Source organism: Neovison vison, chromosome 10 (genome assembly GCF_020171115.1).
Source record: "Neovison vison isolate M4711 chromosome 10, ASM_NN_V1, whole genome shotgun sequence".
NCBI lineage: Eukaryota > Metazoa > Chordata > Mammalia > Carnivora > Mustelidae > Neogale > Neogale vison.
In genome coordinates, this window is record NC_058100.1 from 56,172,886 (window position 1) to 56,200,842 (window position 27,957).

A 27,957-nucleotide genomic window follows, 5' to 3' on the forward strand; every position below is an offset into this window, starting at 1 on the left:
CCTGTTCTTAACATCTGTTGTTGTTTCTGTTATAGACAGTAGACTTTACTAATATTTCCACTTTAAGGCCAGGATTTTGTTTGCTGGTGACAAGTTGTCATAACTAATCTTATGGCAGCAGGAATTTTTTCTGTAGTCTAGAAATGAGACTGCATCTGCCTAGTCTTGTGGAGTGGGGGTCAGGGAATAGGGCCTGGGATGGGTGGGAGGGAAGAATGTTCTCAATCTTATGAGCAGACTTTTTCAGCTGGTTTCTTTCTCGTTTGTCCTAGCCCTCACCCTACCTCTCACACCCTGTCCTATTGCAGACATGTCCATCAAGTGGGGTTCAGTGGGAGGGGAAACTTTGGTCCAGGTAGAATTTTTTATTGTTGGTTGAGGTGTAGATTTGCCCACCAAGGAGTGGGGTTCAACTTAACACCCTGAAATGAAAATCTGCTTCTGTTTCCAGACAAAACAACTTTGCTCGAGGTTTAGACCAGCAACTGCCAGATGGTCTTGTGGTGGCCACTGTCCCCCTGGAGAATCAGTGCCTGGAGGAAATCTCAGAGCCCACCCCTGACCCCGAGTTCCTGACTGGTGAGTGTATCTCCTGTCCTTTACTCAACTGGCAAAAACCATGGAGTTCCCACCAGTTTCATCAAATCAAAACTCTTGACCTCTCTTGTTTTCATTTTGAAGCTAGTGATTTCCTTAATACACAATAAAAGCTCAATTCTAAAACACTCTAGTAGGATTATTTGTCAATCAAATTACAAAAATTATTGTATAATCATCTGCAAAATGGTCTAATAATACCTTTCCCTCCTAGTCTTATTGGGATCCTTTGAAAAGAGATGGCATAATAGAGGGGTACAAGTTCAGAGGTCTGAGGGGAGTAGGGGGAAGAGTGTCAGAGAGGAAGTGGATGGCTACCATCATCTAGATATCTGTCACTGGGGCCACTGGGTTCCCTGGCAGGTACTTATAGACCAATGTGAGGGAGGAGAAAATGACAGAGCCTTGTTGTCAAATGACCCTTCCTTTGAGTCACGGCTCTGCTGTTTTCTAGTTGTGCGACCTTAGACAATGCAGTTTCTTGGGGATTTATGGCTCTCGTCACAAGTTGGAGATAGTGTTCCTCCGTGCTGTTTGAGCTCAGTGACATTCTTCTCCTGGGCTCATTATGGAACTAAGGTACGTGTTGATTGGAAGAGGCAGGAACCTTAACGGTTGTTCCTCCTTTCTGGGCCTCTGAAGAACACTCACACCACCACCCCCCAACACCTCCTGGACTAAAGAAGGCACTTCAGAGGGTCCAGTGGGCCCATAAGGGGCAACCAACCAGGAACTCAGCATCACTTGCTAGGAAGTTGGACATGAGCTCAATTTCACTGCTGGTTTGCTCATTTCTCCATTACTTTTCTCTTCCTCATTCTATATCTTTTTTTTTTAATATTTTATTTATGTATTTGACACAAAGAGAGAGAGGGATCACAAGTAGGCAGAGAGAGGAGGGGAAGCATGCACCCTGCTGAGCAGAGAGCCCCATGTTGGGCTCGATCCCGGGACCCTGAGATCATGACCTGAGCCGAAGGCAGAGGGTTAACCCACTGAGCCACCTGGGCGCCCCCCTCATTCTATATCTTCCTTATCCTTTACCTTTCTGTCCTTTTTCTTTACTTTTCTGAAGAATGGAATGTGCTGAGGCAAGCCTTTTCAAGATATCAAGTTATGTTTAAAGCTTTATTTCAGACCAGAACCAGATTAGAGGTAGGTTTGTCTGAGGGAATATTGTGTAGCAAATCACATAGACTCTGGAAGCTGACAGCTGGGCTCTACTCTTCACTGGCTACGTGATCTCGGACAAGTTGCCTACCTTCACTGTGTCTCAGTGTTTTTACCTGTGAAAATGAATATAAAACTGTCTTCCTTATAGGATGGATATAAATAATAAATAAATTATTATTTGTAAAGTTCTTAGACTAGTTCCTGATGCAGAATGAGATGCACATTTGTTAAATAAATAAGTATATCAAGGAAGAAAAAGAACAGGAACATTCAAACGACCAATTAGTGTTTTTACTATAGAAACAGAGGGAGTAAGATAGAAAGCAATTTAAATATATTCTGGACCAGAAATAAATGTCATCAAAATCAGTTGCTGTCTGAGAGATGACACACTCACACAGACACATACCCTACACGGAAAAAATTAAAACGCAGCCTTTGGACATATGTCTACAGCTCCCATCTCTAGTATTAAGAGAATCTGGTTTTCTCGGTTCCACATCATTTGCTGAGAAATACTCCCTGTGTGTGAGTAAAATGCATATAAAGGGAAGTGTGAGGTGACACATGCAAATAGGACAGGCTCCACATGAGAGACAGGTGTCTTCTGTCTCGAGATCCACCAAGACCTCGCACGTAAAAATTTACTGTGGAGGGAGGGGCACCTGGGTGGCTCAGTGGGTTAAAGCCTCTGCTTTCAGCTCAGGTCATGATCCCAGGGTTCTGGGATCGAACCCCACATCGGGCTCTCTGCTTAGCAGGAAACCCATTCCCCTGTCCCATCTCTCCTTCTGCCTGCTTCTCTGCCTACTTGTGATCTCTGCCTGTCAAATAAATAAATAAAATCTTAAAAAAAAAAAAAAGAATTACTGTGGAGGTGAGGAGATTTTATTGACTTCAGCTGCTAGGTTGGGAGGGCATACAGTTCTGGCTGCTACCTGAGGCTTTTTTGGAGGAGGACGTGGCTAGATCCAAGAGACATCAGAAGACCACATTTGAATCTACATCTTTGGAAATAAGGAACAAATCCAAACTGGGTCCTCATCCATAACAGAAGTTTCTTTCTCCCTAGTCCCCTTTGACCTCTCCTAATCTGGCATCTTGAAGGTTAAAGGAGCAGAAGGAGGTCAGATGGATCACTTCCATTTTTCATGACCTTGAGAGAGACAAGTCTAACATTTGATGTCCAAATGTTCAGTGCTGTTTGTTTTTTTTTAAGCCCAGCATGACTAGAAGAATTAGAGAGATGGTTGACCAAATTTCTCCCATATTAACATTTTAATTGTATCTTTCCTGAGAATCACAGAGAGAATATCGTATGTTGCACTAGGTGTCATTATAGGTCATAATCCCCATAAACCTACAAGCTTAGAAGATTTTAGAGCTAAAGTGATCTTCAGAATCTTCAGCCTCAGCATTTACAAGCCCAGTGGTATTTTTCATGAAAAACCAATGCTCTACTCATAAAAAGGTTCTTTCTTTAAACACATTGGCAAAGACTATAGTATCTACCTCTCAGCAATCTGCAACACCTTAGCCTAGAGAAGCAGGTCCCAAGCAGCCGTATAGTGAAGAAATACCTTCTACTTCACTTGATCCAGCAATTCCCAAGCCTGTTTAACCAGAGAATCCTTTTACACATAATAACTATTTCCATCTTCCAGAATTATGGGTTTGAAGAACATTCAGGAAAATACTGATGTGCTTTATTTTTCTGGGTGCTTCCCTCTGCATCAAAGTAAGAGTTAAGAACTCTGAGCTTCACCACACTTTTTGGTGTGACAAGAGCAACCAGATTACAGCAGGTGAAGGCTACTTCTTCAGAGCTGGCTCTAGCAAAGGAATCGGCCACCATCGCTGGCATTTTGGCTGAGACCGAAGGGCAGGCAGAGGAGTAGGAGAGCTTTAGAGGGAACAAGGAAGGGCTTTAGGTGCGCCCTGATTGGAGGCTGTTGAGATGTAGGTGGACCTACTAACTACGGAGGAATGTGGCATTCTAGGTAGACGTTAAGGGGTGCCTATTTGCCTTTCTTAGGTTGGACCCAAGTTGGAAGCAAGAACAAAAATTAGGAAATCTGTCAGTTATCGGTCAAGTCCTAGTCACGTTTGGCCGATTTTTACAGAGCATCTTGTTTGGCTTCCTGGACTGGTTGTTAGATATCGCGCTCTGACTTCTGCAAGTCTGATTTATACACAGCAGATGAGCTGTTTGGGCTGGTTCCTATAGACAGGAGGTTGGTTCCCTGAGCTTTTTGTGACAGGTTATGGGTCAGAGTTCTATTTTTATATATGGTCTGGCTATTGCCTGTTTGTATTTTGAGTCTTTCAGTTGAGAAAGAGAAGAATCTGGAGGCAGACCAAGGAGGGAGAGGAGGATGCTGGACACATTCATGGGCCAGTGGATGCCATAATTGCTAAGTCTGTGGGAAGAGTTAGAGCTGTGATGTCTCTGGAACTTCTTCAGGTTCATCTGAAAGAAGCAGACTTTTAGAACTCTTGGGCATAATACATTTCCATGACATTTCCAATAAAATAACAGGAGAAACCAATCTTCCCTCTTCCCTTCCCTTCCTTTCTACTTCCTTCCTTCCCTGTGCAGAAGTCTAGTCAGTCGTTCCTTTTTTTCGAGCATAGGTAGGGGAAAGCATGTTCTTTCCTGAGAAAACGTAGAGATATATTGTTCGAAAAAAGAGACATTGAAACATTGAGAGACATATTCCCAAATGGTAATAAAATAAAATAAAAAACTAGACCTGACTACATGCCAAGGGCACATTAAGAAAGAGTCCTGTGACCGAGCTAGAAAATATGTACTTTAAGATATCCCTTTCTTTTTAACTAATGGACAAATTATCCATATGCAGGCACAGAACCACAGCCCCCAAGCATTGATAGTTCTGCACCTGTCTCCCGGACTGGCAGAGCCGAGATGTGCTCAGTAGGATTGTTGTTCAGCAGCTAAGCAACAGAGCTCTGTTTGGCTCGTTGTGGGTGAAAATTGGACACTGTAATCCCTTCCTATCGCCTGGCATCCCTGCTTTCTTAATTTTTTTCTTCACTCTGTTGCTCTGAACTCAAGCCTAGGAATTCATAACAAAAGCATCTGGGAAGAAGTGGCCAGTGTACACAATTAGGGGTGACGAGGAAGATGATGATTACAGATGCCATGCATATCTATGAGGCTTTATTTTTACTCAGCCTCCTTTTAGGCCCAGAACTTTGCCGGGTTCTGGCAACTACCTGTGACGCAGGTAAGATGACCAGTATCACCACTTTTCAGGTAGGAAAATGGGAACATAGGAATTACCTAGCTCAAAATCACAGAGCTGGTCTGAATTAGAGAATCGAAAAGGAAGCAAGAGGGTACCTTCACTAAGCCTCTTTCTTGCTTGATAGCTGAAGACATAAGCAACCCAAAAGCAGGTAGCTAGAGAGGAAATCAGCCCAGGTCTAGCAGGAAAAACTGCCCCTCCAGCAACATCGCCCGTGTTAGAACTCCCACCTCCTGGTTTCTTGCCTGTTTCTTTTCCCACTAGGAAACAACTCCATTAAAGGGAATGTTTTCCAATATCCTGAAATATCTTCATTGATTGGGCTTGCTATTTTTTTTTAATTAGTAATAGACTTTTTGAAATAACTGCAAGCTGGTGTGGGGACATAACTGGAGAAGGCACATTGCGTAGAAGAGCTCTAAAAACATGCGCATTTATGCTCTAACGAAATGTGCCTTCCAGGTATGTGTTAATCCTGTAAAGTTCGCATTTCATTTATGTGCTTTTAAAATTAACCCAAGGGTGAAAAGCCAGAGTATGTAGTAGGATGACTGTTGTCACAATGCTTAATTCTCCGATAGAAGAACATTTGGAAGAAAAAAAGTACTGAAAACTTTCTTTTAGTTTCAAGTAATTTACCCTTGATTGCCCGAGATGAAATTTAAGCAATCCGTTTGCTAAGTACCCCTTCTGACCTTTTTGCTTTTTGCCTTTCCGATAATTATTCCTGTATGATTCACACCAAAATGGAAATTTGGCAGTTACTCAGCTAATTTGATCAGAGTAGACAAGCAGCTAATTAACCCCGCCCTCTCTTCATCCAGTTTATGTATTAAATTAGTTGGTTTAGCCTGAAGGAGGCATGCGTCACAGTGACAGGATAATGCAGTACATATTATAGTACATATTATCGCCATTATATTTATACACATTATATACATAATATTTATACATAGTATATATCTAAAGTTTCTATACACATTGCCAATCTATTTACATATATACATAATATGCATTTACACACATGCATACACATATATATTTATTCCTATAACTTATACACAGCAAATGTTAGGCCTAGAAATGAAGCTAAAATTGGTTTTCTAAGCTTAGCAAGGTAATTTTTTTTTTTATTCCTTGTGGTCTAATTATTTTGTTTCTGTAGCATTTTATATTTAAAGGAATGACTAGAATTCAAATAGGACTCCACTCTTTCTCTGTGGTACTCAAGCAGGAACAGCCCATTATAGCATGTCAAAGCAGCTACAAGGATGTACTTGTTGAAAATGACTCTGGACAAGTACCTTGGCTTCTCGGTTTTCCCACTGGTAAAAGGGGGACCACAAATAAAGTGTCTGTCGTAATGTCAGGCACACAGATGGCAGGCCCTACAGGGGAACCTTAATGCTGCCCCTTAATGACTGAGTCACACCGACCCTGTCCCTCCTTGGTGAGGAAGAAATCAGCATTATCAGCTTCAGAGTAATTAAAACTTAAATACTGAACACAAATCAGTTAAATGGGACAGAAAAATCAATGTTATCAGGTACGTGAGCTGAGTCAATTACAACACCTATTAAAGAGAGTAAAACTAGCGTGTGTTACAGTAAGTCTAGAACTTCATATAAATTTACTAAGGGGATATTATAGAATGGTTAAGAACCCTGCCATGTCTCAGATACATTGGGAATGCCATCCTGGACCCACAGAGTGGCCTGGGGCCCTTAAGCAAACACCCTCTCTGGGCCCCAGTTTCCCCGTTTATAAAGTGCAAATCCTAACACCAGTCTTGCTATGATCCAATGACTTTACGTATGCAGAGTGCTTAGCAAAATGTCTGCTGCAGAGGAAGGGTTCAGTAAGTGAGAGCCATTGTCCCTGTGATTCCAGATATTATCTCCATCAAAGAATGCTTTCTTGTTTTCTCACAATGACACCCGCTAACCGGGTAGACTTGGGACCTGGGAAGCAATCACACGCACTGAGCCCGCGTCTCCTCTGTCCCCAGGGATGGTGAACTTCAGCGAGGTGTCCGGATACCCCGTGTTGCAGCACTGGAAGGTCCGGTCTGTGATGTACCACATCAAACTCAATCAAGTGGCCGTCTCCCAGGGTGAGCACAGCAGCCCGCCGTCCTTCCACTTGCTCCTGGGGCGGGCAGTGCCCGTTCCAAGGGCACAAGACTTTTATCCCATTGTTGCAGATGTCGTCAAAAATGTAGCCACTTCAAGAGCCGCGTAACCTACCTGCTCAGATGCACCCTTAAGGGCAAACATCAGGAATTGGATCCTTGTCTAAAGATAGATTAGATGGCAAGTTTTATCTTGGTCTATAGATGTGATGGGAAGGGCGAGGGTGGGGTCCCCGGGAAGATAAATAACTACTTTATCTTTCTTCCTCGGGTCACAGGGTCACACCCTGTACAGAGAAGATATGCAAAAGAGACTTTTTATAAACTGACAGAATAAAACCTTCCAAATGCAAAGAACATCACTTAAAGTTTTCATACAATGAAAGAAATACAGAAAAAGAGCAAGAAAGAGGTGAGGAGGCAGGTGGGGGGAAGATTAGAAAACAGCTTTTAATGGTCCCTAAACAGTAAGTGAGCAAAAGATAGATGATAGATAAGAGAGCTAGATACCTAATAAGCTAAGGGGCAGTGAATTCCAAAAACTAGGACAAACTGTTTCAGACCAGAGAGGCACCTTGGGCAAGTATTCTTGACATTTGAGCAGTAAATGCCTTGATCAACTTTTTCCTAACACTTAAGCAATCCTAATGTGCAATTTGCAGATGGGAAAGTTAATTGCTACAAATAAGGCCTTAGTATAGGTACACATCTACATTCCAACTCATCCCCTTGGACTAGGAGAACCTTACTCAACTCCTTCCTCTGAAGCCACCTAAAGAATGTACCAGATGGGAAGTTTATGCCGTAGAGTCTGGTTTCTCCGTGTTGGATGGAAAGGTAACTAGAGTCAGACAGTCTTGTTGGCCTGGGATGATGAGACAAGGAGAGGGATCTTCAGGTCAGCAGTAGGGAGGTAGAGCCCTAGCACCAACAAGAGAGAGCTAAAAGATACAGGACCAAGAATTATAAAGAGGAAATGAGACATATACTCACAGAAAGGTAAAGCCTTATGCATAGGGGAAAAACATGCATTAAGGATATAGAACATTTCCATAGGACACAAGGGGACTCAGAACTCGGTTTATTTTAACCTGAAAGAGTTCTTGGCAGGATGGGATTGGGATGGGGAATCTTACTGAAGTCAGTTCTGTTGGTACAGAAAAACCTCGAAAGAACTAAGCTACTCCTCATTCTAGGAAAACGTAGCAGTAGAGACTCTGTCCTGTTCCCACGCTGAGCCTGCTCCCAGCACAGGTGGGGTGCACACTGGGAGTTCACAGCGGGATATCACTGCTGCCACATGCCTTTCAAAGCCACACGTGGCTCCACAGGTGATGAGAACTTCTGCACTCGGGCTCTCCTGCCTGGGCCAGGCTCTGCCTTGTCCTGATAGGATCCAGGTATGCACAAAGGCAGGCTGGCTAAAGCTGGCCGGGTTCAGACGTTACTAGATTTGGAAAATTTGTCGTGGGCTATCTTTCTGACCAGTATAACTCTCCTCAACAGGAAAGGCAAATCTATGGAGATTTGGCGGGGGAGGCCAGAGGAGGACAAACAGATCCTTTCCGCCACTCGCCATCTCCCTCTCTGCATACTTTCGATTTTCAGAAAAAAATATAAGCAGTGTATGAGTGACTTTTCTCACCCCTCTTCATCCATTATCTTCCCGATACCAGGGTCTATGTCTGGAGGCAATATTCTACCTCCCAAAACTCTTTTGGTCACTACCCACAGTTAGAATACCTTTTTTTTTTTTTTTTAAACACCATGACCTTGAAATATGCACACTCCCACATACACACCACAGAAATTTCACGAAGCAGGACTTCATTTTACGATGTGAAATGTTCTTTGCTGGTATTTGTGTTTCTATTTTAGACTCTGCTATTTTTTTTTTTTGAAACGCCATTATTTGAGCTCACTAAATTGATTTAATGTCATGACTTAGGATTTGAAAAAGAAAAAAAGCAACATTGACTTAAGGAGGGAGTTAGATTTGGTCAGTGCTCTCCCTGCACAAAGTTAACAGCATAACCAACTGGCCGGAGAGACACTCATTGAGGAACGGAGATGTGTGAGTTAGCTAGCTGGAAATGCTCCGCTGAGAGGTCCTGCCAGCTCTCCAACATCACTGTGGGCCACGGGGCTCTTGCGCTTTGGAGGCTGTACGGCCCGGGAATGCGGACACCCCCTGCACGTCCTCACTCTTGCGTGATGTTTCTCCGTAGCCCTCAGCAATGCGCTCCACTCCCTGGATGGGGCCACATCGCGCGGGGATTTTGTGGCCTTGTTGGATCAGTTTGGCAACCATTACATCCAGGAAGCTATCTACGGCTTTGAGGAGTCCTGTTCCATCTGGTACCCAAACAAGCAGGTGCAGCGGCGACTCTGGCTGGAGTATGAAGACATCAGCAAAGGTGAGTGAGGAGCTCGTCAGTGGCTTCAACATCCCGAGCAGGTACGGCTGTCTGGGTGCGAATCTGGGGCCCAGACCAAAGAAGTCTGTCGGTGAAGGGCTCATTCAGATGTTGCCTCAATGTTCTGTGCCCATCCATAAAATGGCCAAGGTTGGGGGGTTTGGGGAAACTTTAGATACAGGATGGGGTCACAAGTGTATGGTCACTGTGTTTGTGATCATGGACAGAGTCCTCTAGAGGTTTCTACCAGGCCCTGTGCATTTTTCTGTCGTAGCAAAGGCAAGAAGTTCGACTGTTCGTATGGACGGGGGAGAAGCAGGAGAGGTTGGAGTCTCCCCCACTATGTCCTGCCTCTGCCTTTCCTGGCTGGCAACTCCATCCAATAACCACAGAGCAAACCTCTCCTCACTCCACCCTGCTCTGGGTTTAGGCCCATGTTTTCCCCACTGATCTATGCTAAGGAGGGAATTTCCATAGGCTCAGGTGTTGACACAGCTCTGGATAACAGCCTTACCAGTACATCTTTGTCCACTGTTGGAGAGCAAGTTAGTATTCAGTCCAAGTAAGTATAAGAAATTGGAATAATTCACCTTCTGCTATGGGAGGAGTCCCGGCTGGCAAATACATATTCTGATCAACCAGGACTGGTGTAGAACTGCCGTTTGTGGAATTTCTTCTGAGCTTACCCTCGTGGCACTCTGAGGAGGCCGAGTACGGATGTGTGAGTTGCTAAAGGGCAAGCGATGGCATTAGCCCAATGGGAACTCAAGAAGGAGGTCATCCTAAGATTTAACGATCAAGAGTCCCTCCGTAATGAGGGACCCCCTGTATCAGCAATGCTGCCGTGGAAAACGTGGCCCCGTGGCTGAGCTCTCTTGACTACCCCAGCTCCATACAGATTTCTGTTTTGTCTTGCTCAAGGGGTAGCAGAGGCATGAGAACCTCTCTCGTGGCAAGGCATTTCCTTCCAGAGGAAACAAGAGGCTTCTGTCTGGCCTCTGGTTGTTGCAGGCATTTCTCTCCAAGCCCTGATTCCCCTAAACTCAACAACACAGTCACAGGCTTCTAGCATCCTTTCAAACTTCAGTCTCTGAAAATTGTTCTGATTCCAATTTGCCAAGAAAGGAGTGTCATGTAAGCAAATGCAGATAAGGCCAGTTCCAGCTGGCAAAGCTTTCTTACATTTCTATGCCAGAGCTTAGTGATTGAACCAAAAGGCTAATTCCTCCCCTGTGTCTGTTTGCCAGAGGTTCAGGGATGGCCAGGTTCTGGGACTGCTGAGAAATGAGGGTGACCTTCCCCAGAATGCCTGGTTCTGTCCCTTTGGTTCTGCTCCGAGCTTTGTGGTGTCCTTGAAGTTCAACACTGAGCCCAGGAAGGAGATACATCTATGACCTTGGCACTGTGCCCTCCCCATGTTGAGTTCAAGCCATTCTTACCATGGAGGAGTTCCTTTTGTCACACTCCAACCGGTGACCTTATTTCTAAGTATTCTGTGTACAACCCCTTGCCTGTTATTGATCTTAGAAGGTACTCGAACATTTTAATGTCTATCTCGGACTCTCTCAGTTGTCCACGTATACCGCCACCCTCCTCCCAGATCTTACTCTGCATCACGGAGCTTATCTCTTGTATTTTTGGTCTACTTATTACTCTCAAATAGTTTTCTCCTCCCTAGGCACTAATTCCCTTTTCTTCCAAAAGCATGCAATATGCTTCTGATGAAGATTTATAAGTACATAAAACAAAGGAAGATTTTCTTCCACTTTTCCACACTCTGAGAGGAGATTTCTATGCTAGTGGTGACAAGTGTTCTGAGAGGGCGCTACCTTCCATGACATAAAAGTGACATCTTGCGGGACTTGAGGGCTTGGATGATACGTTCTTGCCTGCTCTGACTTTCAAAACCTTCCGGTGAGAAGGGTTCCTCTGTTGTTCATCTTTGCACCTAAAGTTGTTTATTTTTGCTCACAGATTGAATAGGAAACGAGGCTTATTAGGGGTGAAATACAACGGAAAGTACACAGGACTTATCAGGTTGGGTCTCTCGGCATCGGTCCGGTGACTTTTGCTTAGTTCACTGTGGGGACCTCGCCTGTAATGCCGTCTGTGCTTCCTTCCAGCTCTCACGGTTTGTGGATCCTTCTAAGCCCGTCTGTATGTGACCATCTTTCTCAGGTCAGGCACTAGGGTCAAGACTGCCCTCTTCTCTCCACAGGTCACTACAGAATCTCAAAGGTAGGTTCCGTGCCCTCTTCAGCTTTAACGTCCCAGGGTCTGACCCAGAGCAGGGCACATGGTAAGCTCCCAGTAGGTGTTGATGATGGTTATTGGTGGTGGTGGGAGCAGGGGTGGCGGCAGCTGTGGGAATGGTAGGAAAAGCCCTTCTGATGCGGCAACTTGCCAAGTGGGTTTTATTATAGACATGCAGTGTGCTCTAGCTCTGCCTGACTGAGGAAGACTCACAGATGGCTATTTTTGGCCAGGCTTCCAGCCTTCACGCCCTTATTGGTCATACTACCACTACATGGTTTGGCCATACCAACATTGAGGAACATCTGTCTTTTGAGAAGTCTGGCTGAAGCCCATAAAGAATAAATTTCCAGGTCTCCTTGCTTGGGAACCCTCTCCTAATTTTTTTTTTTTTTTTTAACAGAGCAAGTAAGGACTATCAGAATTGGAATTTCCCAACCTCCATCTCTCCACTGCTAAACTGACTTTTCTCTGCTCTCATTTCTCTTTGCCCTCTTGCCTCAGCAAATGTCATGAGCTCCTTGCTCTCCAGGCTAAACTCTCTACCTGTACGGTGGCTCCCCTCTCCTCTCTGCTTCCTCTTAGACCCCGCTCCGATCATTGTGTCTTCATCTTCCATCTTTACAACCCTTCAACCACTTGTATTATCCCTCCACCAACCTTCTAGCTTCCCCCCGAATAATTTACCACTGTTTCCTTTCAACACATTAACCACCAAACGTCCTGAGTGGGTAGTTTATGCATCTTCTCTCTATGTCCCAACTTCTTTTCACTCTTCACATTATTGTTATTCGCTTTCAACCCCTTTCATTCTACAGAAATAGTTCTGGAGAAGGAAATCAAGGGCTTCCCAATCAGAGATTCAACTTTTCCATTCGGTGATCATTTTATCTATATCAGCTGAAGAATGTGTCCCTCTTGACCAGGTCTGCCTTTTCGAAAATTCTCTCTTCCTTTGATGTCCCCAATTGTATCCTTTCCAGATTCTCTTCCTAAATCTTTGGCCTTCTCATTCCTTTTCCCCCTTGTTCCTCTAAAGAAATCATTTACATTTTGCGTATTTTCCAGAATTTCACTGGTAATGTTCGGCTCTTCTTCACCATTGCTGGGGGATTCTCTTCTCTGCCCACCTCAACCTCCATCCCTAATCCTTCCCTTTTCCCTAAGACTCGAGACCTAAGACTCAAGAAATGTTGAGCATTTCTACCTGGTTTCAGTGGGGACATCAGCAGTCACCATCTCTTTTCTCTGTATCCACCAGTAGATTTGTCCACTATGTTGAAGGGTCACCGCACAAGGGGAGGAGTCCCTCTCGATGCCCTCCTTCATCCTTCACGTTCACTCATTTATAGTGTGCTGTTCTTTTTATCACCTAAATAATTCTCCAACAGGTGTCTTCTCCTATCCATTTCCCAAAGTTGTATGAGTTTACAGTATCTGCTCTCATCAGAACCGAATCTGCCTCCTCACGTGTCTCCTTTTCTTCGGTTTCCTGCCATTCTAGTCTATTCTGCATGACAGTTACCTTCTTACGATGTCGCTTCATCACCTGACTCCTCTGCTCGAAGCGCTTCACTAACTCCCCGCTGCCTTCCCAACATGAGCGTGACCTCGCTCCCTGTGTGAGTCCTAGGGCTACTGTATCAAATCACCACAAAATGGTGGTTTTAAACAACGTAATTGTATTCCCTAACTCTGCTGGGGGCCAGAGGTTCAAATTCTGGCTAAACTCAAAGGATCCATAAGCCGGTGCCTCCTAGAGGCTCTAGGAGCCTCCTTTCAGCTTCTCAAGATCCACCTGTGTTCATTGGTTTGCTGCCCTCTCCTCCATCTTTAACGTGCATCACTCCAATCTCTGAGTCACCCCGGACTCTTCCTTCCTCCTCTTTCTTATAAGGACCCCTGGGACTACACAGGACCCACCCAGATAACCCAGGATAATCTCCCCATCTCAAGATCTTCATTTAAGCGTATGGGGAAAGTCCCTTTTGCCAGTCACAGGTGACATTCACAGGTTCCAGAGATCAGATCGTGGGCGTCTTTGAGAGCTGTGGTTCAGCCTGCCGTACCTCCACCCTCTCCAGCAGGGTCAGAGTCCACTCCCTATGCCAAGGGTCCTCCACTCTGATACGAGGCAGTCTGTGCTCAATCCCAAGACCTTGCATTTGTTTGCAGACAGTGGAAGGCCTCAGGGCCTCCCTCCTTGCTCTAGTCTGAGGCCATAGATACACTCACTTAAGTCTCCACCACTAAGCTTCTATCTCACGCAGAAATTTCTGCTTGGGTCCCTGTCTTGTCTCCTCGTGGGTTTCTCTGTTTTCTTCCTTTCTTAGGTGTCTGTTCAGTTGCCTAATCTCTGGGAGGATCTCGCCCCTCTCATTAATTAGCCCCTTAGGATCAGCAAACCAGTCTTCCTGCCTATGATTTCTGTTTCTTACTTTCATGTTTCAATTGCCCTCTTTAGCTCTATAAATTTTCACTTGCAATTAAATCATACCCTGTCCCAGTGTCAGGCCCCATGTCTGGGTGCAGGGTCAAGGTTTGGAAGAGGGCTTTGATCCTTTGCCATACCTCAGAGCCTATGTGCCTGTGCTGCCCTGTTGTCTCTTCTCCTTCCGTTCTACCGCCCCTTCTTCCGGTTTGTCCAGACAGGAGAAGCTTACATGCTACCACGCCCACCACACCTCCGTTGCTGCTCTGGGCCGAGGTCTTTGCTGCCTCTCCCAGCACCTTGTATCTGTCCCTTGATGGCGCCTTTCCCATTTCCCTATGTTGTCATTGCCCTGCATATCTGTCTCCCGTGATAACAGATTGAACAACACTTACCATAGTTTTCTCCCTTTTTTAGCTTAACAAGATTATTTATTTAAAAAATTCAAAATGTATAAAACAGGACAAATGGAAAAACAAATCTGCCTCCCACTCTTATTTCCCAGTGATTGAGTTCCATTCCCCAGAGGACGCCGAGCAGCCATTGCTACCAGTAGACTGTGTATCCATCCAGACATATCCCATTCTTAGCCATTTGGAAGTGAACAAAGCAAATCGCAGAAGAGTAGATATATTAGGGTCTCATCTGTTTTAAAAACTATGTTTATAAATATATGCCAACACACACACACACACACACACAAAGATTTTATATATATATATGTATATATATATCTTTTAGTCTCACTAAAAATATGTCTATGGATGTGTATATACAATATATATGTATATATATATACCTATAATATATATAGAGAGAAACATATGTATATAAGCTCAAAATAGCTTTATTTGTGTGTATATATGAAAACAAATTGCCTATTTGCTCCAAGATTAGGGCTATGGGGTAGAGACCTTTATTTTTTTGTACTAGAAATTCCTGTATTGCTTTTCCCACAATAAACATGTGCCACTTTTACAATCAAACCCTTTTAACACATTGAAAAAATATATTCTGCGAAGTTTGTGTTACCTTGAGTGAAGACTTACAACGTTGACTTAAAAAAAAACAAAGCAAAACCAAAACAAAGCATACAGTTGCTATCTACAGAGAGCTGAACTTTGGATAGAAATCTGGGGATGAAGTGCAAAATAATATCATGTCTTATTAGTATTTGCGTCTTCATCCCTGACACGGTGCCTGGCATATAATTAACATCCACTGTTTGGAAGGAATGAATCTTTTATTTTGTTCTTCCTGCAGAAGAAAGCAATAAAGAACTAAAGATCTGTAGATTCCAGACAAGCGACCAAAAAAGAAAAAAAAAAAAAAAAATTGAATCTTCTTCAAGTAAGAACTTCCAAGGGCTTAATTTTAATCCGCCACCTGACACACTAAACACAATACATTTTCTTCTCTTCTTCTCTTTCTTTCTTTCAATACTCCATTCAGGAGTGGATTTCCTCAGGGCTTTCTTCCTTTCCTTTTCCAATAGTACTTTCATTGTTACTTTAGATCTGACCTTTGTCATCATCTCTTCTTGCCATCACCCTTGGTACACGTCCGGGGGCTTATCTGGGTTGACATGTGACAATCTGGAAACTCTTCTTTTCTGCTGCACTTTCTAGTCCATAACCCACTGGGTTTTTATTTGTTTCTAGCCCATTGTCTCCTTTCCATGGGGAAAGCTAAGAAGAACGCTTTCCTCTTCTTTCATGATACAAAGCTGGGTGTGTGTGGGGGGTTGTGTTGGTTTTTTTGGTTGTTGCTGTTGCTTTGTTTTCCATAAGATGATGCTCTAGCTCCAAGAAGTCTTAAGACAGATTAGAGGCAAAGGAAGAAGTCAGTCACCTAGATGGCATTGTATTTCCGCCACACAGGACACCATGTTTTCCGCTTTCCATCGATTTGTCCTTTCCACTTGCCACTGATTTGTTTTTGGGTAGATAGAGCCCAAGATGGACTCTGTTTGTCCCTCTCCCCAGAATAACGAATAGATTTTTTCTACGGCTGAAGCAAAAACAATACCGGGATCAGCAGTCAGCCTTCTGAGCCTGACCTGTGAGTGCTGGTTAGCAGAGACCCAGCCTCGTGCTGGTGCAGTTCGTAGGCTAACTTACATAATTGCGCTAAGCGGCATAAAAATCTGATTAAGTTCAGGAACGCAACATAGAAATCCAACAAAGAGTAATCACGTAAGTTCTATAATGTTTTGTGTTTTACAACCCTGGGGTTGCAAGCCAGCTCCAAAGGCTCTTTTCATGCACGTTTACAACCATGAAGTTAGCCCTCCGGTGGCAAAGCAATTATGGCATATAGCTATTTTCTTTAAATGATTAATTCATTCACTCCTCAAACATTTGTTGAGGGCCTGCTCTCCGCAAAGCCCTGTAGTGAGCAGAGAGGGGATTGAGGCTGAGAGGAGGCAGCTGCTCTATGGCTTTCCTAGACAGAAAGGCCTGGAGAAGGTGCTGCTGAAGCTGCGCCTGGTGGTATCATAAACAGAGGCTCTGAAAAGGAGCTAAGCTTTCTGAAACATATGGGTGAGGTTTAATTTGAATCTTCTAGTCCCTAGGCTCTGAGGCACAGTCCAGAGTAATGTGGCTCTGTAGGCTGGAAGGAAGACATCGTTATGAATAATCTTACCAAACAGCATGCTATATAATTTTTTTCACTGAGTTCAGAAGTCTTAGCCTCCCCATTCTGGAGATGGGGAAATCAAGTCTCAGAAAGCTTAAGTGACTTGCAGGTAGACACGTAACCAGTCAGGGGCAGAACCAGGGCAAAAAGAATGCTTACCTGCTGAGATATATTGACGATGGCTGTGTGCCGTTTTTGCCTGCCAATGACACAAGAAGAGATTAAGGTAGGAAGGTGAGTGAATGAGACCGGAGCATAAATGAAGCCAAGCCACTGGTCTAAGAACACAACAAGGCCAGATGTCTCCCCTCGTTAGATTTCATAGTGGGTCCACTGCCTTCCACGTTGAATTTCCTGGGTTTTTGATTGTTACAGGGTTTGGGGGCCGTGATCAGTGATGATGGTACAGTTGCTGGAGTCGTTTTGTTTTCCTGTATGCCAGCGGTCCTCAAAATTATTTGTGCCTATGTATCACCTGGGATCTTGTTAAAATGGACCTTCTGATCCCAGGTGATACATAGGGGCAATTAATGAGAGTAGGTGGGGCCTGACATTCTGCGTGTCCAACAGGCTCTCACTTGATGTCACTGCTGCCCGTCCATGGACCCATTCCAACAGCGAGGTGACACACGTGTCTCAGAGATGAACAGGGAATGTTCCCTCATCGCCCTCGTTGGTCCTGTCTGATGCGGCAGCTTTAATGCTGGAGCCACAGCCCGGTGGCCTCCAGGGGTATGTCCTGGTGTCATCCCCACACAGGAGTGTCACAGATAAGAGGACTAGACTGAATGGTTTTCACTTTGGACCGGGACTTTCCTCTGATTAAGCCATTGATCGGTAGGCTTGTGTGCAGAATTGAACAGTCTTAAGCCTTCAGGCAGTGAAGGAAATTGGAAACATGCCAGCAATCAGGACTAAAGGTGATAAGCTGATTTTTCTAAACTTTGTACTGTTGGCAACACTGGTCTCGTCTTACTGTCTCCAGCATTCCCTAGGTTTTTGTTTTTTTTTTTCTTTTTAAATTAGTATTCAAGAGCCTCCCATTTTTTGTTCTTGTGGAAACCACTCACTAATGGTTGTAGAGTTTCATGTTTTAACATAGGGCTAGCATTTTAGTTAATGGGACAATTGTGAGTAGTGATGCCCAATTCCCTTCATATAATTATGGGCCTGACAAGAGTGACATATTGTGCATACACATACAATTTAGTAGTTAATTGTATAGTATTCTGGATTATTTTCTACTCCAGACATGTAAGCTTTGCCCTCACAACTTGATTGATTGCTTCTTGGAAGAGAGCTTACCCATTCATTTAGTTAACACCTTCTATATCTAAACATTGGTCTAGGCACTGGGCATTTAATGATGAATGACACAGAGGAGTTTTCTGCTTTTATGAAGCTTATATCCCAGTGAAGAGAGACATACAGTGGCAGGTAACAATAAATGAAAGCAATAATTCTAGATAATGAGAGGTACTAGGAAGAAACTGAAACCAGATGATGTGATAGAAGTTGGCTGGTGGATTGGGAGCTGATGAAGATGGCGGCCACAGAAAGGCCTCAGTGATGGTGATAAGGGGGTGAGGTTGAGCTGAGACCTGGAAAAGGTAAAAAGGAGTTGGGACAGAACCATCCAGGCAGAGGAAATGGCAAATGCAAAGGCTTCATAAATTTTTTTTTTTTAATTCTCATAGCTTCTAACATAATGCTTCTAGTAGGATCTATAAAGTTAGTTGGTAAATATCAGACCGATGCCTAGTAGGACTGTGGAGAAGTGAGGGGTCTGTGTTCTCTGATAGCAGATGAAGAAGAGAAAGCTTACTTTCTCCAGACTTGTTCTGTTTCCTAGATTCAGTAAGCTGAGATACGACCATTGTGTTTACCTCATCCTCTTGTGTCTTGTTCTTTTTTTAAGATTTTATTTATTTATTTGGCAGACAGAGATCACAAGTAGGCAGAGAGAGAGGGGGAAGCAGGCTCCCAGCTGAGCAGAGAGCCCGATGTGGGACCCGATCCCAGGATCCTGGGACCATGACCTGAGAGAAGGCAGAGGCCTAACCCACTGAGGCATTCCAGGTGCCCCTCATCCTCTTGTTTGAAAAGTTTTAATTCTAGTACAGTTAATACATAGCACTATACAAGCCCATCCCCAGCCTGTAGATCTGTGCTGTGGTGATACAGACCCACGAGAAATAAGCATAAGGCACAGTACATATGTCTACCAGCACCTTTATCTCAATATCATGCGCTTTACTCCGTAAGTAATAGTTTATTTCCGGGAAAAAAAAAAGTTGGAAATAAATTTGCAAGGTAGATGATGATACAAGGGGTTATTCCACATCAAATGTGAAAATCTGAACTTGACATCCCTTGAAGTTTTCATGTCTTCAGGGGTGAGTGGCTTGATTCTGAAGTAGTAGCATATCTCCATTGCCCGTCCTACTCTAAAGCAGCCTGTTGAGGGAAAGAACTCTGGGTAAGGAATCAAGAGACCTGGGTTCTTGGTCTCGGTTGAGCCATTAGCCAGGAGGCCTTGAGTCAGTTACATAATCCTCTTCAAAATAATCTCACCTGTGTGGTAATGAACCAGAATTAGACGATACTTAGAATTCCTTCTACTTCTAATGTTCGGTGACTCTGTACCCTCGGCCAGTGATTTCTACTTCTGATAACAGAATGCAACATTTGATAATGCCTGGTTCATGGCTAAATAGGTCAGCTCAACTCATGTGGAAGGAGTTTAGTGTCATTGTTGGTAGCAAATGTTTAAAGTCAGGCAGATTTGCATCACGATTTTTATTAGCTATGGCAGCGGTGGAGTTTCCTTAATGGCTGCGAGCCTCGGTTTCCATGTCTGTAAAATGGGACTATGAGTATTTATCATACAAGTGAGGATTGGGCAAAGATTGAATACAGCCATTCTATATAAAGCACCGTGCCTAGCATTCTGTGTTTAATGCATCGTGGGTCTTATTGTTATTACTGTTATGATTAGAATTATTTTAATAAATTTGCAGTTCAGCTTATTATGTTTTGAACACAATAGTAACTGATAAAAATTTCAAAGGGATAATAATAAAACTTGCCCTAGGTAAATTCGCTCTTCACAGAAACACTGATGTGTATTTTTGCAAGTCACAAATCACCTACTAATCAGGCTAGTGGACCGGGGACCCCAAATTTTCATTCCAAAAATCAGGGTCAACATCACAACCATTTGGCAACTATTTTCAATTCCAGTTGTAGTCCCTTTGCTGCAAAAAGATCAGGAAATAAGCACAGTTTCTCCCACCCCCGTATGAGAGGGAGTTTTTTTGGGTAGGGGTGGGGATAGAGGACAGGGGACTAGAAGAATACCTCTCTGTGGAAAAGGATCCCTGGGGAAGTCTTTTTGATAAGCAGCCTGGGTGTTTCTGCCTTTTAAGTGCAAAGGAGCTGTAGGGTGCATTCCACAAAGGAGGAAAATTCATGAATGTCTTCAGCTGAGCCAGCCTTCCCTTTTACCTGCGATTCAAAGCCCCTGCCATCTGGCGCCACAGCCTGCTTAAAGATGCCGACCCAGATTCCCCCTGGGCCTCCGGGGTGGGACCCTGGCCCTACCTATAGGTCAAGTTCTAACATAAGTGCATGGTGTTGGGGCCAAGAGAGAACTGGTTAACAGTTTTCTGTTTCTGTTAGACCCCTATCCTGACCCCTTTCCACTGACAGTCTGCTGGCGAGGAACACCAAGGCATCTCTGGGTTCACTCCCCACGCCGATCCCAAAGTGTCACACCAGGCACCATGTCTAGCCGTCAGTCAGAGTCAATATCGATGGAATGGTTATGTGAGTGAATGCCACGCTTCTCTTCTTCTTCTTCCCTTTCCGAGGACAATGACTGCGTACTGTCCGAGACAGCCTCTCCTTGAACACCTTGCCCCCAGCGCCCCTGGCACCAGCCCGCCCCTTCATCATCCCTCCTCCCTATCTCCAGGTCTGAGTGTTTTGTGAGTGTGGTGGGGAGGGATGGGGGCAATGTCATGTCCTGGAGCTGGGCATTAGAAAAGTAGGCTAGACAGGTGCCTGGGCGGCTCAGTTGGTTAAGCGTTTGCCTTCAGCTCCGGTCATGATCCTGGGGGTCCTGGGATGGAGTCCCCCCCGCTCCCTGCTCAGCAGGGACTCTGCTCCTCCCTCTTCCTCTGCTTGTGCTCTCTCTCACTCACTCTTTCTCTCAAATAGATAAAATCTTAAAAATAAAATAAAATAAAAGAAGAATAGCGTTGACATTAAAGCCAAGTGATCAGTACAAGATAGAACTAGGATTAAATACTAGGAAGTCGAATCAATCCAGGTGCAGACTTCCAATTTGTGATAGTTATTCCAAATTTCTGGTTACCAGCTAATGTTCTAGGAGCCAATAACAGCCTTTCTTTAAACACTTTCCCTGAAATTGCCTTTCTTTTACAAAGCAAATCAGAAAGTTTTCTTGAGGGTGTGTGTACGGGGTTCGGATATGTGTCAGGTGTAACGCATAACTTGGGTTTAAATGGAGACACAAGACATAAAACCATTTTGACCTAAGCCAACAAATCAACAAACCCCGTTCATCTGAGCTTATCTGTTTGGCCACTAGCTATTTCTGGTTCATTCCTAATTTCCATTCCTCTGTTGTCAGAGAAAGTCTTCCTGAATCTCGTGGAATTCTTTGAAAGTTGTTTCAATTATTAGAAGATATAAATTTAAAAAAATTATAAAAATACATAAGAAAAACTAAGGTCAAAGAAACCAGCAAGAACTGGAGGAGGCAGGTAATTGATTTTGAAAAAAATGGGAACAGCTGACAGCGTTTTCAGACGTGACCCCAAATGCCAGCTAAATTATAAAGTGTAGATGATTAATGCTTCAAGAGACAGAGGTTCCAGAATACATCATTTCTTTCTCCATTACCGATGAGGGGAAGATAGTTCTCTGATCAGATCAACTTCCCTCCTTTAAAAATTCTCAAGTACACACTTTGACCTTACTCCTGATAAGTTGCTGTCGGGAGAGTCAGTGACATGCAGACCTCAGTTAGCGGCACCTTGAGGGAAGGTTGGGGTCCTCTCAAGGTAACTATGTTTATGCATTCAGTCCGAGATGGGCGTTAATTGAGTGTTCACTGTGGACCAGGCACAGTGCTCGGCATCAGACCAAAAGAGGTCTCCAAGCCCGCTGTGGAATTCTAGATGTTGAAGTAAAGCCTGACTGTTTCCTCTGCCAGCCTTTCCTTACCTCTTCTCTCCCTGCAATTGGTGAGTCAGTGTCTGTGGGACAGCGTGGTAGAGCCCTTGGGGGACCCACAAAAGAGGCAAAGGAAGCCATTGCAAGATTCAGAACACACGTTCCACCTTGAGAGTCTCTCCCGTTCCATGGAAGGTTTCTCAGGGGTAGGCTTAATGCATGTTCTGTCAACTCCCGAAGGTTTTGTGGACGTGCTGACGGAGGGAAGCAAAGGGACACATGTGGAGAGCTTTAAAGGAAAGACCCCTCATGACATCAAGCATTTTGGGGAGAGGCGCTGTTGGGAGATACTGGCCCTTTCATTAGAAGGAAATACGCGTCTCAGCTTAGTCATCACCACCCAAGACCCATCGACTTGATTAAGTCTGCGGAGGGACATGTTCCCTGGACTCCGTTACAAGGGGACACCACAAGAGCCCTCCATCTAAGGCAATGGCAAAATCAAGCGGGTCCAAAAAGACCTTAGAACATTTTTGTTTTTGCTGATTAAAGAAAAAAAGAATGATAACAATGGAAGAAAGAAAAAGAAAAAGGGAAAGAAGAATTTCTTCAGCTCTATTTCTCAGTAAATCTGCCAGTTAAGATACATGCTTTGTAGGTGAAATGTGAGTGCCGGGGACAGGGGAAAATCAACCCAATCGGGTAAACCAGCAGCCCGGGCTCCCTTGACATTTTTCTGTTTCCTTGAGGTTTTTCTGTAGTCGGGCTGATCCCATGGGGCAGTGGTGGGTGGGGGGCAGGGCTCATAAAGTCACTCTTGGCGTGTGCTTCTGCTGCTGGGCTCAGGGCCGGGCCCCTCCCATCAATTTATTACAAATCTAGTCGATGGCTGTGGTAATTGGTTCTATATATATTGATGTGTTGGGGGCATTTATGATTTTATGTATTTTTATTTGGTTGGCTCTGCCTCCTCCCCCAAAGAGCAGGGAACTCAGCCCACTTCTCGACTCCCCCTGGGTGTTGCCGTAGATTCTGCTCACAGCGGGCCCACATCCACTATCGATCACAGTAGTGTGGACGGGGATGGCAGCAGACGCCGGCCGCCCAGCTTTACCGGCCCCTGCATTCTTTTACAGGGCTGAATTGAAACGAGACGTTATCGCTGTAAACTGTCCACCATCTCTGTCTTCACGGGTAATTAATATGTTGGGACCCGTATAGACAGGTCGCTGGGCAGGTAAAGGCCATTCGTGATCCACAGATCAACGTCCAAGCCAATTGAAACCCCAGATAATCTCCCCTATAATTCCATCAGCTATTTTTTTTATGCTTTCATTATTTTTTTCATCATTATCGAGTCTCCACTCTGTGCAGGTGTTGGGCAAACAACACCGTAGGGGGGACAGGAAACCTGGTCTCATGGGGGAGACTATAAACCAGCAAATGAAGAATAAAGAAAATATCAGGAACCTTGACAGCTAGCAGGGTGATGAGGACCGTGCTGTGACAGAAGGTGCCAGAAGCAGGGCCCGCTTGAGAGAGAGCCATCTGGGAAGGTGTGTGAGGCCTTTGCTAAGATGTGGGGGAGGAGCTGGAGGATAGACATCGCAGAGGGGGAACGGCCAGTGCAGGGAGGCAGGGAAGCAGAGTGCGGTCAGAGCCGCCTGACAAGGAAGCTGAGGGCTTTCTAGAAGCTGGAAAGGCTGAGGTTGGCCATGCAGCGCCGCAAAAGCCCCAGCCAGGCTGCTGGAAAGGAAGCCACTGAGGCGAGTGCCCTATTCACATGTATGATATGCTGGGCTCCCTCCTGCACGGGGGTGGGGAGAATAGCTTCAGAGGAGGCCAGAGTGGGCACAGTGACATGGATGGAGACCTCAACCCATCACCCAGGCAGTGGACAGCGAGCGGAATGAACAGAGCCAGGTTTATTTGTGGAACAGAGAAACTTGAGGACAGGGGAGTCTGGGGGCGAGCGGAGCAGGCCGGGAGGAATCAGCATAATTCCCAGAGATTTGCTGGAGCGGCTGACTCTGCCGAAGAACCGTTTCTACATTAAGGGGCGGGGCGAACACAGGATGGAACAGATTGGGGGAGGTTGGGAAATAGGGAGGGTCGCGCAGACCTGTCGGTTTTGAGTCTCCATAGACATATCCAAGTGGAGTCCCGGAGGCTGTGGGACAGGCAGGTCTGGAGCTCAGAAGGGAGGTAAGGGCCAAGAGAGGCAAATCCGTGAGTCCGTAGAATTCATCCGGTATCTAACCTTTGCGATGGATGATGGAGAAAACGAGTGGGCCCAGGACGAAGGCCTGAATAGCTCACGGGGAGAGAGAGGGTAGAGGTGGCAGGTAGAGGGGAGCTCAGCAAAGGGGGCTTTGAAGGAGGCACCAGCAGGTGGGGAGATCAGACAGAGACTGTGGCAAAGAAAGGAGCTGGCAGATGTGTCTTGTCCTGCTGAGCAAAGAGGGAGATTAGCAGGACAAACATCATTGCCCTGTTCCTTTAGAGAATCAACATATTATCACCACCAAGGCCCTGAGAAATCATTCTAATGGTAACTTACAATGATTAGTATTTCACATACACCGTATTTCTCAGCACTTGATGACGGGAAGAGGTAGGTCATATATGACGACCCTTGTTGGTGAAGGGTCTTCTGTGAGCTGTTCTCAGTCCCTCTGAATCGGAAAAGCAAGAAAGGCACCTTGCAAACCAGAGCTGTGTCCCTTGGGGTATCTGCAGGGCACCTGTATCATTCCAGGTCCTCAGGGTGCTGAGACATCTGCCTGCAGGCCCTGTGCCTGCGCAGTAGGACTCTTGCCACCCCCTCCCCACCTGTGGCAACCCAGCACCCCTAATTCCAGAGGAGAGTGCTTGGGGCCCATGATATGAAAACACTAGTTGGTGGTCACACAGACAGTCCGGAACTCAGGCTCGGTCACTGTCCCAGTCCCACAGAGCTCTGCATCTGTTTCTCCATATGCTAAACCCACAAGGGCTCTGGACACTTGTCCTCCATCCCGGTGCCTCTCTTTATATTTCTGACCTGCCCGTCATGCTGACCCAGGATGCGCACCCCGTCCCATAAGGATGCCAGATCACACATGGCACAACCTACTCTTAACAGCTCTAGTATTGCTAGGCATTATTAGTGTAATAGCGAACGAGATGAAATCCTTACTCTGCCCGGTTCTTAGTTGGCCACCCAGGGGGGAGGGCTCCAGTCTGCAAGTTAGCGAGCCCTCGACACCTGCTGCTGGAAGTGTACGGACTGCCGGGCCACCTGCTGAGTGCTGAGCGTATATTGATGACTGAGAGCCAGGCTCCACCGAGTCATTCATAAAATATTTGGAAGGTTGGCCGGTAAACTGGAAATTATAATAGTACGGTAAGGGCTGTAAGCGACCTGAGAGCAGGAGGCAGCATTGAGGGGCTCCTCATCTGGACTGGGGCAGGATTGAGAAAACCTTCCTGGAGGAAATGTTGTCTGGACAGAGAGCTGGGAGGGTGCGATGGGGTTGGAGTGGACCTTAGCACGCAGCCTCTGGGGCCAGGCCAGTCTCAGTCGGAGCAAAGCAAAGCCCAGGAAGCCTGGGGGTGCAGAAATGCAAGGGCAGGGAGGCTAGAGAAGGGCCAGGGCCAGGGCCTGCTGGCCTGCCAGTTCCCTTAGAGTTTTACCTTAAAGTTATTTGAGAATTGGTGAAGAATGGCAACAGAGAGAAGGCATGCCCCCCTTGTGCTCTAGAAGCATACACACAGGGGCACCTGGGAGGCTCAGTCAGTTGAGTGTCTGGTTTCGGCTCAAGTCATGATTGCAGGGTCCTGGGATCAAGCCCTGTGTCAGGGTCTCTACTTGGTGAGGAGCCTGCTTCTCTCTCTGTCCCTTACCCTGCTCATGGTCTCTCTCAAATATATATATATATATATATATATATATATATTATTATATTATTATATATATATATAATATTATATTTATATATAAAATAATATAATATATAATATAAATATATAAAATAATAAATAATATATAATATATAAATAAATAAATAAATATAAAATATATATTAATATATAATATATTATATTTACATAATAAATATTTATATAATTATATGTAAAAATATATATTTATATTTATATAAAATATATATATATTTTTTTTTTTTAAAGCACATACCAGTAACAGTGAAGAGATGTCAAATCTAGAGATCGGTCGATCATCAGGAAAATTTTGGAGTAGAACAGTGGGAAATGTGGAAGATGTGGACTAAGGGGAACAAATGTCAAGTGTTGTGTGGATGTGACAGTAATTTGGGAAATGTCCCCCAAAAGCTGACTCTTGGTGAGTGGGATAAGCCATGCAAGGCTTACCCACAGCAGTCTCCTACGTGGACGTAAATGGAGAGCCCATGCGCCCTCCATTTGTGGAGTGACTTTTCTCATTGCGCAACAGCACGAATTTAAAGCTCTTTGGCTCAGATTGACCCAGGCTGATGTGGATTTCTGAGTAGCAGAATTTTTGATCTTCAGGACAGGACAATTTGCTTCTCGATGCTGACAATGCTGGGAATCCAGGGGCAGCAAACCCACCTTTCTGGAATGTCCATCCTAGCAATATCTCACTTTTGGGGGGGTGGGGGTGTCCTGAACCAGCCCCACCTGAGATGTAATGGAGGAATGGGGAACCTAGTCACCCGTATCCTTGTCTTACAAACAACGTGTGCGATGGCAGGAACACCAAGGAGAAGCCCTGTGAGCCCAGAACAGTCCTCTGGCCAAGGGCAGCGGGAAAAGGTCAGGTGTGATCTTTTTGATCTTGGGTTCTCTGATCCACATGAGTCCATCCCCCGTCACAGCAGCTTTTCCTGGGAAAGCCATCTGGGGGGGAGATGAACTACGGATGCTGGTGAAGATTGAGAATGGGCAGAGGAAGGTGGGGAGCTTCAGATCTGTAAAACCTACCAGTGCTTCCCTGCAGGAACTAGAGGTCATATTTCCGTGAATACTCTGATTCTTGCCATTCGGAGCTTATGTCTCCTTGTTATCTTTTAATTGGTTTTTATTCTAAATTTAACACTAAACAGTTGGTGATGGGAGCTGCTGTGAGCCCTGGTGTGATGCATGTTAATTCTAGGGATGCCTGAGACGTCAGGACTTACCTGTGCCCTCTCTCTCCTCCCCACATCACACCAGCCTGCCTTAAGGAGCTGGAGATGGCTCACTGTGCCCTTTCCTGCCTGTGTTGTCATGTTTATAGATGTCAGGTTCGGGGGGCGGGGGGGGAAACAAAGGGAAGAGTCATCTAAAATGTGAATGACACCACCAGAAGCCCCGGGAAGCAGCAGCTGAATGCCAATAGAGTGGAAGCTGCTCTCTGTAGGCCCGTGATGCATGACATCCTGCATCCCGGAAGAGGCCTTCAGAAGTTGTTGAAAGCAAAATGCAGTAATTGGGGTGTTCTGGAGAAAGCCAGGGAAGTCCAGGTTTGAAGACCTCTTCTCTTTAGCGTATGGAAAGAAACAGGGTACAAGGCGGGGGAGGAAAAGGATGGGGCTGGGTGATTTTTAGGACAAATGACTCAAAGCCTCTGGGCCTTGGTGTCCTCATCTGCAAAATGGGATGATGCTAATATTGCAGAGCATTTTGAGGACTAAGTCTTGAGGCTGTTAGAGCATCTGGCCCATAGTAGGTACTCAATAATGTGAACTCCTAGGGTCTCTTCCAGGAGGGGTGCAGTCCCACAGCAGTCCAACAAGATACTCCACAGGGAGTGAATTCCATGTTCAGATTATTTTTCTGAAACACTGCATGCAATTATTTCCTTTTTGGAGATTTGTAACA

The 27,957-nt window shown here is 45.1% G+C and overlaps 1 protein-coding gene across 2 annotated transcripts in view; it reads left to right on the forward strand.

Annotated features, from left to right (window-relative positions):
- ASTN1 (astrotactin 1) overlaps positions 1-27,957 on the forward strand; it is a 315,493-nt gene that overhangs the window by 232,391 nt on the left and 55,145 nt on the right. For both annotated transcript variants that reach the window (XM_044267351.1, XM_044267352.1), the window contains exons 14-16: positions 452-579; positions 7,051-7,155; positions 9,402-9,590. In XM_044267351.1, coding sequence (XP_044123286.1) covers positions 452-579; positions 7,051-7,155; positions 9,402-9,590 — 422 coding nt within the window. The remainder of the gene's footprint in view (positions 1-451; positions 580-7,050; positions 7,156-9,401; positions 9,591-27,957) is intronic.